The 14641-nt window shown below is 46.8% G+C and overlaps 1 protein-coding gene across 15 annotated transcripts in view; it reads left to right on the forward strand.

The window, feature by feature from the left end:
* RGS6 (regulator of G protein signaling 6) overlaps nt 1-14641 on the forward strand; it is a 573259-nt gene that overhangs the window by 495289 nt on the left and 63329 nt on the right. For all 15 annotated transcript variants that reach the window (XR_006886380.1, XR_006886381.1, XR_006886382.1 and 12 more), the window contains 2 exons: nt 497-595; nt 1702-1763. Coding sequence is in view for 12 of the 15 variants with exons in the window: in XM_046647776.1 (XP_046503732.1) it covers nt 497-595; nt 1702-1763 (161 nt within the window). In the remaining 3 variants the exon portion in view is untranslated. The remainder of the gene's footprint in view (nt 1-496; nt 596-1701; nt 1764-14641) is intronic.

Raw genomic sequence — 14641 nt, forward strand, 5'->3', positions numbered from 1 at the left:
CCCAGGGTTCACGGGTTCAGATCCCAGGCACAGACCTATGCACCACTCATCCAGCCATGCTGTGGCAGCATCCCACATATAAAATAGAAGAAGATTGCCACAGATTTTAGTTCAGTGACAATCTTCCTCAAGCAAAAAGAGGAAGATTGGAAACAGATGTTAGCTCAGAGCCAATCTTCCTCACCAAAAAAAAAAGGAGCCATAGCTACTATCTCTGCAGACAGCCTATGTACCATATTTGGAGAAACGCTAATATATAAGATTATTTCAGCTCAAGAAAAGGAAGGATTCTCCAACAATGGTAACCCAAAGATGGATGAGCTGCCTCAAGAGGCAGTGTTCTCATGGTTGAAGAAATTCAAGCAGAGGCTGAAACACATTGTCAGGTTGTCATAGAGGGGATTGGAAGCATTGGATGAGTGCTTGAACTAGCTGAGCCCTAGGGCCCCCTTCAACTCCTAGGGTGCATGATTCGATATTCTTGCTTCTTCTCCAGTCAGTATACGGAGTGACTGAAGAGTCCCAGTCGCAGAGCCCCGTGCACATCCCCAGCCAGCCAATCAGGAAAACTACAAAAGAGGACGTCCGGAAACAGGTGAATGAAGCGACTCCTGCACTCCCAGGAGGCGACGTGGCCAGTTTGAAAACCTTTGAGTGTTTACCTCTGAAGTCTGAGTGAGCTTTGAGTTCCTGGAAACCACAGTGGAACCCAGCTGTGGGTGGCTTGAACCTCTGAGTGCTGTGTGTGAACAACCCACGGAAGCTTGAGAGGAAAAATTCTCTACCAGGTCCCTCCAGCCAGTTATTAGAGAAGGGCGTAAATGGGTTTTCCAGTGGACAGGGTGACTGCTGTAGTGGGGTTTCCCACAGAAGGCTGGAGGAGGGAGGCACTCATGCCAACAGCTTCTTAAAACTGTAATGTGCTTCCAGAGTAAGCCAGCTCAGGACCATCGGCTTTATTGTTGTGATTCAAAGGAAAGTTTAAGAATAAAGAAAGCCCCAGTCCCAATGGCATTTTGGCATTATTTGGTTCAATGTTATCTTCCTTCATGATGGAGAGTTAACTTGTCAACCAGGTCCGCAGGCAATGGCCAATGATATTCCTCCCTTCTGGGGTTCATTGGTAATGAAGAAACTTTAGGGTCTACTCTTTACATTGTGCTTTACTGTCTTCTGGGAGAGGAACCCAAAGGAGTAAACCGTTAGGTGCCTGCCCTTGACAAGTTTATTATTAGGTGGGGAAGAGGAAACAGATGTATGTAAAATAACTGTTTGATGATTCTAGTCACATACGCCCAGCCGTTGGGTGCGATGGAGGTGTGAAAGGTGTGCAGAGGAAGATCACTGGAGATTAGTCAAACTGGATGTTTATGGTGTGTGTATCACCTGTCCAAGCCATTGCTGAGCTTTGTAGAATGTGTACTACCTTTAAGTTTGCAACTAGTTTTGGGAATCAAGACTTCATCTCTCACACAGTACGGGAGACTAGGTGACATATGCTAAATTGCAGAGTATGATTCTTAAGTGTGGTAGGGATTTCCAAAAGGCAAAATGGTTGCTGGGGTGCAAAGCTGGAGGGCCAGAGAAGTCTATCCAGAGGAGGCGTTTGGATCTTAGTGGAAATATAGGATTTGGGTTCCTGGGGTGAAGGGGAAAACAATTCTAGTTCAATCTTAACACTTCTCTTCTGTTTTTCCCCAGATAACATTTTTGAATGCACAGATTGACAGACATTGTTTAAAAATGTCCAAAGTGGCTGAAAGGTATGTTTCCTCTCAATAATATTACTGATTTTTCCTAACTTAACAAAAGAGAAATGTTCTGGGGTTATGGCTAACAAGTATGTACCACGCCAGGAGGCAGACCATAGTCATTTCTTAAACTGATGGGTGAAAAAACCACAGGCCCCATGTGAGTACAACTAAGATAGCAGACGTCCCCTGATTGATGTCAAGAAATATTCTGTTGCTAAAGCTTTTCAGGGGATGGCCAAGGGACCTTGTCAATCAGGGAAGAATGTCCTTAAAAGCTACATAGTGCACTTTTGCCTTCAGTGTCTTGATTAATTCAGATGGAATTGCTCCCTTCTCAGCTATAAAATGCCCAGATTCACTTTATAGGGGGAAAGAAATTATGTGTGCCCTTTGAGGTGCAAGCCGCACGAGCAGGAGAGGACTGGGCCATCAGGAGGCGTTCCGCCTCCACACACCATCAAGCACTGAACTGCATTGAATCAACTGTAAAGAAAATATTTGGCACCTCCAGCCTGGCTTCCGCAGGAGCATTTGTGCTACAATCTGCACCAGTGGCTGGTTCCACTCCGTTAACTCGTGGGCGATTCCATTTTGTCAACTAAATGGTCTGTTTTTGAACTCTCAGTGAAGAGAGGAGACCACCTGGGGAATCTGGATGGAATAAATCTGATCAGGCAGCCCCAGCCTGAATGTTCACTCATCCATATGCTACAGTTAAAGCGATGACCAATATCTGAAGGATCAAGAGCTTAAGTTGGGTCTTAGTATTTATTGGATATCAGAGTAAAGTGAGTCCTTTAAGCCCAGCTCACACAGGGGGCTGGCTGTGTGTTCGACCTGTAAGCCTTTCTCTGCTAGCCCCTGGGTTGATCCACATCTTCCTTCTAGGTAAATAACAAATTGAAGCTAAGAAAACTCCACTCCCAAACCCAAAATCTGAATTAATGCTCTGCCTTCAGGGCGCCATGGGCTTCCCTGGATTTGGGCTCATGTCTCTGATAGCATCTCCAATCTATCCCAAGACTTCTCAGTAATGTCACTATTGATATCCTGGGCCAAATACTTCTTTGCTGCAGGAGGCTGTCCTGTGTATTATAGGATATTTAGCAGCATCCCTGACCTCTACCCAAAATCCTACCTCATCATTGTCTCCAGGCATTGCCAGATGTTCCTTGGGTGGGACAAAATCGACCCCAGTGAGAATCACTGGTGTTCGTATCTTCCCTAACACAAACGCTTCAGGAGGCTGCCATGGCTGGAGCTCGCCGTACACTTAGACACCAATTGTTCTGCAGTCCCAGTTTCAGCCAGCTCTGTAGGAGCCACCTCACCCCACTGTCATAATGTGGGACTTCTGGAGTGCCAGGCTCTAAAACTGCTTTTTAGATCTCGCTGTGGTTGCCTTTGTCCCAGAAGAGTGCCTGTGAGTGAAACAGCTGGGATGACCTTGACGCCATCGGTGCCGTAGCCCATGAGGAACTACAAGCTTCTTTGACTGCGAAAAAGGGACGGGCACAGCTGTTCTGGTATATTGTGAGGGTCAGCACTAGCAATGTCTGGCCTTCAAAGGGCGCTTTAGAGTTTGCAATCCCAGGAGAGCACACGTGTGGGAGCATCTGGTTGCTCAGGTCCCGTGGTTTTGAGCATGATAACCACATGGAGGAGAGGGATTGAGCATGGAGATTCCCAAACCCTTACAGTAGGGACAGCCAGCCCTGGTGGTTCAGTGGCTGAGATTCAGCACTCTCACCGATGGGGCCCAGGTTTCTTTCCTGATCAGAGAACCACACCACCCATCTGTCAGTTGTCATACTATGGCGGCTGCATGTTGCTGTGATGCTGAAAGCTATGCCACCGATATTTCAAATACCAGCAGGGTCACCCGTGGTGGACAGGTTTCAGTGGAGCTTCCAAACTAAGACAGACTAGGAAGAAGGACCTGCCCACCCACTTCCAAAAAAATTGGCCGTGAAAACCCCATGAATAGCAGAGGAGCACTGTCTGATATAGTGCCGGAAGGTGAGAGGATGGCTCAAATAGACCGGGCAGGGTTCCGCTCTGTTGCCCACAGGGTTGCTAGGAGTCAGAATCTACTTGACAGCACCAAGGACAACAGCGCTAGGGATTCAGATTCAGTGGTTCCTGGTAGATCGAGCAATCTGTATTTTGAATAACCTGACCAGGTCTCTGAGGATCTGGTGAAGCCATTGCCCTCCACTCAGAGTGACCTGAGAACTCACGTCAGATGGGACCCCAGCTTTGTCTCATCTTTGGGATGTAGGGAAAGAGGCTGAACCTGTCAGCATGAGGGAGGCTGACACCCACTGGCAGGTGTGCTGAGGCGGGAAGGGAGAGAGCTGAGGTGGGGGAGGGGAGCCTGGCAGCGCCCGTTGTTTGTTTGTTTACGTGCTGTCAGGGAGGGGCCCTGCCTGGTGCCCTCTGATTTTGCTTGAGAGGCTGCTCACACTAAAAGATTGTTCCAACCAGCCACTCCTCACTCCCCAGTTTGAAGCTTTCGTGAGTCTCCACCCAGCAGAGACTAGATTTTATTCCCAGCAGCCATAACTGGCAACTTTTCAATGTGACACAAGGGTTTTTCATTTGAGCCACAAGGAAACTCCCAGACAGAGAGGGAGGAGGGAGAGGAGCCGGGTGTTAGCAGGAGATAAAGCAGCCTGGAGCCTTGGTCTGTCAGCGGCTCTTCAGGGGTGGGGACAGAGAGGTAGTGCTGGCAGCTGGCCTTGGCTGTGACTGCTCCACTCGCCAGAGGTGAAAGCTGAGCTATCTCAGGTGGGTGCACTCATCCCCATGCTGGATCTGTTTGCCCTCTGCCTGGTTCAGGTGATCAGTGGTAATTAGCCAGAAGCCATCAGGCAAAGGGCCCCATCCCCCTGAGAACAGGTGCACATCATTTTCCACTAAGTTCCCTGAGAAATGATGTTGGGGAGATGCAAGAGGGCCAGTGATCCTGAAGGTGCAGTTCCGAAAGGGCAGGAGTTAGGGTTGGGTCCCAGAGCGCAGCCAGGCCCAGTTGGGAAGGAATAAAGAAACTCTGTGAACTAAAGGGGCAGAACAGAACAATTTAGGGGCTGGGTGTGGAGCCAGCTGTCGGGGTTTGGATCCTGCCTCTGCCTTTCTCTGACGGTGTGATCTTGGGCAAGTCGCTTCACCTCTCTGTGCCTCTGTTCTGCATCTTTAAAGGGGAGAGAGCAGTCGTGCTTAATTTATAGAGTTAATGAGTTAATCCATGGCAAGAGCTTGGTCCAGTCCTGGGCTCTTACTATATATGCAATGCATGTGGATGATTATTATTTTCTCGTGATGCTTAACAGTGCTTTGGAAAGGAGTGGAATTCAAATGCATGAGATAGAATGAACTGAGTGTATGATGCTCAGAGGAACAAACAAAGGGGAGGCCCAGGAGTAAGGCTGACCCTGCAAATGGCAGGGTCTCCTGCACAGAGAGCCCTGCAGGCTGCCTAAGGCTGGGCCTGAGCCCATAATCTCTGTGTCCCCTTGGCTGCTTCCTATGGCCCCACTGATCTGGCGCCCTTGGGGAAGGCAGGGTCGTACACAGAGAGGTTGGTTCTTTGGCACAAATTTTTCTCAGGTCATCCTGGTTTCAAATATTCTGTTCCATTGTCCCGTGAGTGGTTAAATGTCTCTGAAATGCCAACATTATGGCAACCAACCTATTTCCTAGGCTGCTTTTCATACCTGAAAGCAGTACAAAAACCTGTCTGAAAGATGTTACCCAATTTTTGCTTTAGAAAGTATGGTCTCTGCACACACAAATGAATTTTCCAGATAAATAAGGTTTAACACTTTAAGCTTTCTATTTGAACTATTTTAAATTAGACTCTTTCTTAAACATGGTTCATGCACTTGCCTTCTTAAAGGACACTACATTTCTCTTAGTTTTTCTGGATGGCTTGGGGTCAGTGTTCTTAGACTGTGCTTTAAAACTCCGTCAGTGGGCAGGGTTTTATTAATTGACAGAAACTGCTTCCCTTTCTGTAAACAGCCCCAGGCCATTATGTTCTTTGAGTCTCTGTTTCTGCTGTTTAGTTGTTGGTTTGTTTTCTTGTTCCTGGTTGACATACTTGTCTTCAGAAGCCTGTCTGCCTCTCGAACCAACCCCCATTTCCAATCTGCAGCAGACCAGGCATATCAGTTAGCTATTGCTGAGTAACAAACCCACAACTCAGTGGCTTCACACAATGGGCATTTACTGCTCACATGTCTCTGTGCCAGCTGGCTCTGGGGCTCGCCCACGTGTCTGTGTGCAGCGTGATTGCTGTAGGCAGCTCTCTGATCTTGGTTGGGCTCTCTCCTATGTTTGGTTTCAGCTGGTTAAAGTGACCTCCACTGGGACAGCTGGAGTCTCCTTCACGTGGTCTTTCATCCTCTAGCAGGCTGGTTTGACCTTGTTCACATGGGGATAACAGGATTCCGAGAGAGAGACAACAGAAGCATGCCAAGCCCCCTCGAGCTTGGAACTGGCGCTCTGTCACTTCTGTTGCATTTTACTGGCTAAAGCAAGTCACAAGCCTAGACCAGATTCAAGGGCTGGAGAAGTAGACTTTATATTTTTCGTTGATCTACAAGACCAGGAAATCAAATAACCAAGTTCTTTAGCTGTGATCCTAAAGCAAGAGTAGAAAGTCTTCATGAGGTGCGCTCTTCCAATAACAGACAATGAGCCTAGCGGTTTAGAGTTTTTGTTGTAGACTCTGCTCAGAGGCCCTTTTGGTCCCTTATTTCACCCACATTCTCTAATAGTTGAAGTTGACGAATATATGAGATCTTCCTCTTCTTTGTGAGAGTTCTCAAAGGAGTCCTTCTGTTATTCACGCAAGTCTTCTGTCACTTGACAAACCAACTTTGAGCATGCAAAAATCCATCCATTTTAGTTAAAATTGTCTGGAAAATCTCTGTGTTTTGCTGGGTTTCCCCAGAGACCTCTCCCCACCCTTAGTGGCAGTGAGCAGGACACTGCAGGTATGACTCACAGAGACGTGGAGTCGTGTCATTTTATGTCTGCTCCTGAACTTGGCTCGTCCTTACCCTGTCCCCGGGAGCCACTGGCACATCACAGCCGACTGCTGGATAGAGTTTTTACCCTCATCTTGCTCACCCATCTCGAGATCGCTGCTGCTCCCTGACATCGGATGTTGGTTCCTCCTCTGCCTCCCGACCCTCCGTGGTCATGAAATGTAATTAATGAAATGAGATAAGACAGCAAGGGCCCGGAGACCGAAGGGTCTATTAAAAACCTGCTAGAGTGATAGACGTCTGTGAACTTAAAGTCTAATGATACTTTTAGGGAGGAAAAGAAGGGGCCAAAGAGGTCATTACAGCTCAGCTTTTATGTGATTCCAGACACCGTGGGGTCCTTGCCTCTCCCTTCTCCCAGCTGGTCTTAGATGATGGAAAAAAACAGATCAGAGGTAACATTGTAGCCAGTGTGGTAGTATCCAGACCAAGATCCAGACCGGCAGCAGAACCTGGCCTGGCACACACTCTTCTTTCTGAGGGCTCAATTCACCCTCACATCCCTGCCTCATCCCGAGTTTCTCTATTGAAAATATTTTCTCTGGGTGACCTGTAATCAAGGACTTCTTTCTTTGTTTATGGTCTCTCTTCCCCATCTTCTCCAACGTGAAAAAAAATAGATTCATTCATTCATGGGAACCAACCTTTCTTTTCTCCTCTCTGCAGTTCTGCTCTGCTTTTCATTTCTTTTTCTAATCAGACCCTCTTCTCGGCCTGGTTCCCTTTCATGCATCATTGTTTAGAAATTGCACATCCCAAAGGAGGTGCGAGCATCCCCTCCTATTCACCCCTTTTCACAGGCCGTGTCCCGGCCTCCTTCCCATTTAGAGGCCCTGATTTCCTAAGGAGTGCTTTAGCACATCTGCATTGTGTTTCGGAAGGAGGAAGGATGGTCACCACCCGTAATGCTTTACATTCCCTGCCCTGTTTTCCCAGGGCTGCGAGCCGTCCCTCACTGTCTGTCTTCCCTGGAGCCTGACAGTATCCAGCTTCTCCCCAACCTGCTCTGTACATCAAGTTCCATATATGGACTTCACTCTTGGGATTCTGTGTAGGGAAACCCATTCCTCCTTCTCCTGTGTTTCTCCTTGACTCACACTACCACACTCACAACACTTCTGACACCAGATGTGTGGGGTTTTTTCCCCACACCAGGCAATTCTCTGGCACCAGCTAACTCAATTCTGACACTCTCTACTTGGAGATAGCATCAGATCCCACAGGTTAAGGGCTCAGTCCCACAAGACTGCCCTCCTCTTCAGATGCCAATAGCAAGTAGTACGTCCCCAAGTTACTCACAACTTCTGTCTGACTTGGCTACAAACTGGAGTTTCCCATGACCCCCTCCTCAGGTTCAATTAATTTGTTAGAGTGGCTCCCAGAACTCAGGGAAACACTTACATTTACTAGTTTACTGAAGGATATGATATAAGAGACAGATGAGCAGCCAGATGAAGAGATACATGGGGCGAGGTCTGGGAGAGGCCTGAGCACGACAGCTTCTGTTCTCGTGGAATTGGGGTGTGTCACCCTCCTGATGTGGCTGTGTTCGCCAACCTGGAAGCTCTCCAAACCTCACGCTATTGGGATGTTATGGAGGCTTCCTCACATAGGCGTGATCAATTATTAACTCCATTTCCAGCCCCTCTCCCTTCTCAAGAGAATAAGGGTGGGGCTGAAAATCCCAAGCTTCTAATCCTGGTTTGGTCTTTCCAATGACCAGCCCCCATCCAGGAGCCATCCAGGAGCCCACCCAGAGTCGCCTCATTAGAACAAAAGACATTCCTGTCACCTAGCAAAGTACAAGGGTTTCAGGAGCCCTGTGTCAGAAACCAAAGACCAAATATTTAAATTTTCTATTATCTGACAGATTCCTTCCTAGGCACCCCTCAACCCATGATGGACAGCATCTCTTGTTCTTCCTACTCACCTGTCATACTTTTTTTGTCACGTTCTATACAATTTGTAGCAAAATTATGCGTCTTTTTTTTAAGGGAGAGATGATGAAACTTAAAACTTTTATTCTCAGATTTATTTAAGTGGTTGAACTAAAAGTTTTCTAAATTCCCTTTCATTATTTCCTTCCTCTCCAGGCTTATCAAAGGTAGAAGCTAATTAGCAATCTAAATTGGGGAGGTTCTATATTAACAACCCCCCATTTTATACATTATAAAATAGAAAAAATATATATAAAATAACCACCCTTATATATCATATATAGATGTATGTATAATAACTCATGACTGGTTAATTTTGTTAGAAGCCATGATGTTTAGCTCAGCACTAGCATGTTCCTGCGATCCAGAGAGCTGTTCACTATTTCATGACACCAGTAGAAACTGAATAATGTTGGCTGAATGACTGACTGGCCACAGACTGTACCCCTGGTGGCCATGTGGCACATTTTTGCCACTTACTACAAGGAGATGGGCAACAGTATGTGCAGTATACCAGTGATGGCAGGTAGCACATTTGCTAAAGGTTGATACATCACCATCTTCTAATGATGTGAGAATTTATCACTTGAAAATAACAAATCCATATATAATCAGAAGGGATATATATCGGGTGAGTCAGGGATAAGGAGACAAGGATGTCAAAACTGCTTGATGAGAAATAATGTTCCTAATGGACTTCCTCTGGATTTCCTAAGTTTACTTTATTTTTTCCATCTCCTCCTGTATTAGTCAGCTCAGGCTGCCATAACAAAATGTCACAGACTTGGTGGATTAAACAACAGACCTTTATTTTCTCACAGTTCTGGAGGCTTGAAGTCCATGACCAAGGTGCCAGCAGGGCTGGTTTCTGGTGAGGGCTCACTTTCTGGCTTGCAGACAGCTGCCTTCTCACTGTGTGCACACACAGAGGAGAGAGAGCTCTGGTTAATAAGGTTATAAGAGCTCTTCTTCTAAGGGCAGTCTTATCAAATTAGGGCCCCACCCTATGACCTCACTTAATCTTAATTATCTCCTTAAAGGTCCTTTCTCCGAAAACAGTCACATTGAGGATTAGGATTTCAACATATGAAAATTGGGAGGACACAATTCAGTCTGTAACACCTCCCAATTCTTCTTTGTGCCACTTGCATCCAACTCTCTGTGGACCATTGTTGCTTGAGTGCCATTATGTGTCAGGCCTACCACAAAGGTCTTTCCATGCCTCTCTTTTATTCTCCCTCTGAGCTTTTCCTGCTTATCTCAAGTCTTTTTGTAGTCATTGATATTTAGGTTGGACTCGGGTAGTACTTTGTATCATCCATTGCTGCCTCCCTCATTGCCCGGGCTGCCTTTTCTTTATCCTTGTTTGTCCTGAGCAGACTGTTCATCTTGTCTGTGCACTGCAAGCAACTGCATGTTCGGGGCGGGGGAGGGAATCTCTCTGGCTAATGCTGCAAAGATCTGCCTTGATGAGCTCGCCTTCACATTCCATCACCTTCATCCCTGTTTCAACTGTATGAGTTTGGTTCCAAGAAGTAGAACCACAACTTGAACCTGGTTCAGCTAAAAGGAGCGTATGCTGGCACACACAATACAAGGAGGGGCTGCAGAGTTGAACTGTGGGAAGGGCAGCGATGCCACTAAGCTCCAGAATAGCTGGAGCCAGGGCCTTGAACACTTCCAAGACTCCTTCTTCATCTCTGGTCCTGTGCCACTTTCCATGTTGGCCTCATTCTCTTTCATCACAGACACGTATTAGGAAACATGACTGCCTCCAGTCCCTGAACTTTATTACTGTATGGTTTCTACTGCTGTAGGTTCAGAAAGAGAACATTACCCAGCTTGGGTCAGGTGCCCATTCCTGGACAAATCAGCCATGGCCAGGAACAGGGTTTGTAAGTACATGGCAGCCCCTGAAATCATCCTGTGTACATGCTGGGGGGCAATTCCCAGGAGGTGGGTAGAACTAAGCAGAAACCCAGAGACGTCTTTTGTGCTAGTTCACCCATTTTGGAGGACTTATCATCATCCAGGATCCCTATCTGCTTCACTCAGACCCCAAGAGACATGGCACAAAGGTCAATGCAACCAGGTACACTCACTATCTTGCTAGACAGTGCTTCTGTCTCCACGTGTACCTCCTTTCATGCCTAAGAAATAGCCAAAGTCAATATCAATGACTACAGGATAGTTGGACAGCCTAGAAGCAGACCCAAAGGCCTTTTACTCCCTCTGCATTAAGCTTAGATCTATCCTATGTAGACAACCCTTTGTTTCTTTCCTCTGTATCCCACCTTGGAAGCTCTGGCTCCTGAAAATAAGATATCTGCAGCCCAGATAAAGAGACAAGGGGGCAAGGAAAAGGCAAGCAGTCTTTGTTTTCACTCCACTCCTTGGGCCATTTCTGTCCAGTCTGATGATGTTGAGAAGCAGAGAAGAGGAGACCATCTTCCCTCTCTGCCTATGTGGGTATTCTTTCACCTCCTCTCAGTCCTCTGCCACCCCAATTGTGGAGCTGACCTTCTCTGCCACTTTCTCTGGGAAGGATCAATCCTCAAAAGAAGCTAGGAGAGCAATTAAGGCAAGAGACTGCTAAAAGCCAAGCCACCCACAGGAAGCTCCAAGAGAAGAGTTTTGCTGTCTGCTGTCTTTTCCATGCAGTGATATGGCAAACAGGACAAATGAGGGAGTGTAGATTCAGGGACACTGGGTTTATTTGCATGGCAATGGCAGTGAAATGAAACACATTGGTGCCATTCCCAAAGAGTCCATGCAGGCTTTGTATACACCTTTTATCTACTTCCACACCCTCCTCCAGGTGACTTCATCCTCTACCTTCTGTACAAGCTCCTCTCAAATCACACTGGTGGAACACAAAATAACAGTCCCTCAAAGATGTCCATGTCCTAATCCTCAGAACCTGGGAATATGTTAAGTTACATGGCAAAGGGGAATTAAGGTTGCATGTGGAATTAAGGTTAGCTGACCTTAACATAGGGGGATTATCCTGGATTATCCAGGTGGGTCCAGTGTAGCCACACGAGTTCTTAAATGTAGAAGAAGAGGCAGAAGAGTCAGGAGGCAGAAGAGTCAGTGTCAGAATAATACAATGTGAGAAAGGCTCCACCAGCTGTTGCTGGATGGGAAGATGGAAGGGGGCCATGAGCCAAGGACTGGACCATCTCTAGAAGATGGAAAAAGCAAGGAAATGGATTCTCCCCTAGAGCCTCCAGAAGGAACCCAGTCCTGCTGACAGTGATTTTAGCCCAGTGACACCCATTTCAGACTTCTGACCCTCAGAACTGTAAGATCATACAACTGTGTTGTTTTAAGCCACTAGGTATGGGGCAATTTGTTACAGCAGCCATTAGAAACTAACACACTACCCAATCTCTCCCTTTCTCTTAGAATCTCAGGAAGATCAAACTGCATATTCTCTTCCTCTTTAAAATGCCCACATTTCCAAGTCTCTTGCTGATCAGAAGTTCCATTTATAGCCCCGAGACGTGTATGTCTAATTCTGATGATTCAGCACGTCCTACTTCTACTGATAAAATAGAGCATTCAAAATACACACGCCTATATAATTTTACTGTCTGCCTTACAAAGGCTCTAACCAACTTTATTTCTGTCACTATACCTTAGCAGAACAGCTCTTCCTCTCCCAGTACAATCACTTTTCCTTCTGACCAATACCGCCCATCGCTGGCACTGGCTGACTGGGTAGTGATCTTAACTGACTTGAGCTGTTGCCTTAGTGCAGATTGTCAGGCGTTTCTGCAGGAAGATCTTAGCCCTCTCTCACGTGTTCCTCCGTGTATATCCTTGATGCCTGCCGGGACCTGGCGCTGAGAAGGCATGAGGTGGGGTAGGTCATAGGAACAATTCATTCATGCTTAATGCCTGTTACTAGTCTTATCTTGTGCTCTTAACTTGGGTGGTTACAAAATCCCACCTTGGGCTCTCAACAACTTCTCCTTGAACCAACGTCACAATTTAAATCTCACTCTCTCTCCTCCACCCACTCCTCCTAAGATATTCCCAAATTTCTCTAAAAGACACCTGGCTGTGAGCCTGGGTTTCATTACAGCTTGAGTCCTCACAGCTGCTCTCTGGCTTGTTAAGAGCCTGCTCCCTTAGGCCAGGCAGTAGACAGCTGCCTTCTTGCTCTCATTCCGGGCTCCATCGGGGGGACCTATGCATGGGACCTGACCTGGCTGGTTGGACCCTGCCTTCCCAGGTTGGACGTGTGGCCACATGGAAGGTCAAATAAAACAAAAGTTGGGGAGAGGTCTAGTAAAACGTCCAGCCTGTCTCAGAGAAATCTGAGGAAGGGAGGGGAGGAAATTTTGTTTTTCCATCCCTATGTTTTATTTCAGGGAAATCCATTTCTCATTTTAAAAAATATGTTCCCCATAACTTGCGATTAACTTGTCAAAAGAGACCCCACCCTTTGCCTTGGGCTGCTCAAGTAGAAGTCTTTTATCTGAGATACACAACCACCTGAGGCTGAGATCATTGGAATGGCCTGACAGGGGTAGACATTCTAGGGGAACAAAGTGGTCACAACTGAGCGAGCCCCATGGACTGCCTGCACCATCTCAGATTTTGAGAACGCTGTGGATGCCCACATGTGTCATAATCAGGAAAGCCCCCAACGCCTCATCATGATGCAGACTCTCTGGAGCATCTCAATATGGCCCATCCTCCCTTGAACAGGATTTAGGTTACCTGCTGCTAGCTTCTTTTTGTGCTGATATGAGTGAAGGGTCAGGTGGTCGAGTGTGTCTTCCCTGTCCTCATGTCCAGGTTCTTTCATGTTCCTTGTAGTGAGGTCAATAGAGGCCCCTCAAAATATGTGTGCAAATCCTAACCCATGGAACCTGTGAATGTGAACTTATTTGGAAAAAGAGTCTTTGCAGATGGCTTTAAGTTTCTGGAGATGAGATCATTTTGGATCATCCAGGTGGACCCTAAATTCAATGGCAAGCATGCTTACAAGAGAGAGAAGGGGAGAAGACACAGACATGGAGAAGAAGCCATGTGAGGACAGAGCAGAGACTGGAGTCCTGCAGCCACAGCCAAGGATCACCTGGAGCCACCAGAAGCTGAAGAGGCAAGGAAGCATTTTCCCCCAGAACCTTCGGAGGGAACATAGCCCTGCTGACACCTTGATTGCAGAATTCTGGCCTCTGGAAGTGAGAGAGAATCAATTTCTGTTGTTTGAAGTCACCAAGTTTGTGGTAATTTGTTACCGCAGCCCCGGGAAACTAATATATTCCTTAATGTGCAACCCCATTTCTTTCAGGAGGCACGAAATTAGCTAAGTGACAAAGGAGCGATTCCCTGTGAGCTATCACTGCACGGACGTATAGTCTGTTCCTTCCCGTCACAGTGCTCACTGGGAGCCCCGTGCCTGCTCGCTCTCACCTGAGATGATCCAGCCACAGTGCATCCCTTCTAGGGGATTTGCAAGACTGTGTGCCTCCACTGTGCATGGTGGTTTCAATCATACATCTTATAATTGTAGCAGATTAGAAGACTCTTTTGAAATGCTTTCCCATTTTTTTATCAAATGGTCCTGAGTGCTCAAGAAGGCCTTTACGTAACATATGGCTAACTTGACAAGGATCAGTTAAACAGCTCACTCAAGAACTAGGACCAAGGTTTTTCAACTTGGACCAGCGCTCCTACCCTCCTGGGTGACAGTCCACACCTGGGACAAGGAGGAAGCTGTGAGGTGATAGGAAATCTGCTGCCATGTTTAAAACCAAAAGTATCACAGGCTCCTTCATTTTGATTTGATGAATTAAATGCCTTGTGTGCTGAGCCCCTCAGAAAACTGAAGAGTAAGACGTGGTGCTTCTCAGTCTTTCCTGTGCATATGAATTAGTGG

The sequence above is a fragment of the Equus quagga genome, chromosome 20, assembly GCF_021613505.1.
Source record: "Equus quagga isolate Etosha38 chromosome 20, UCLA_HA_Equagga_1.0, whole genome shotgun sequence".
NCBI lineage: Eukaryota > Metazoa > Chordata > Mammalia > Perissodactyla > Equidae > Equus > Equus quagga.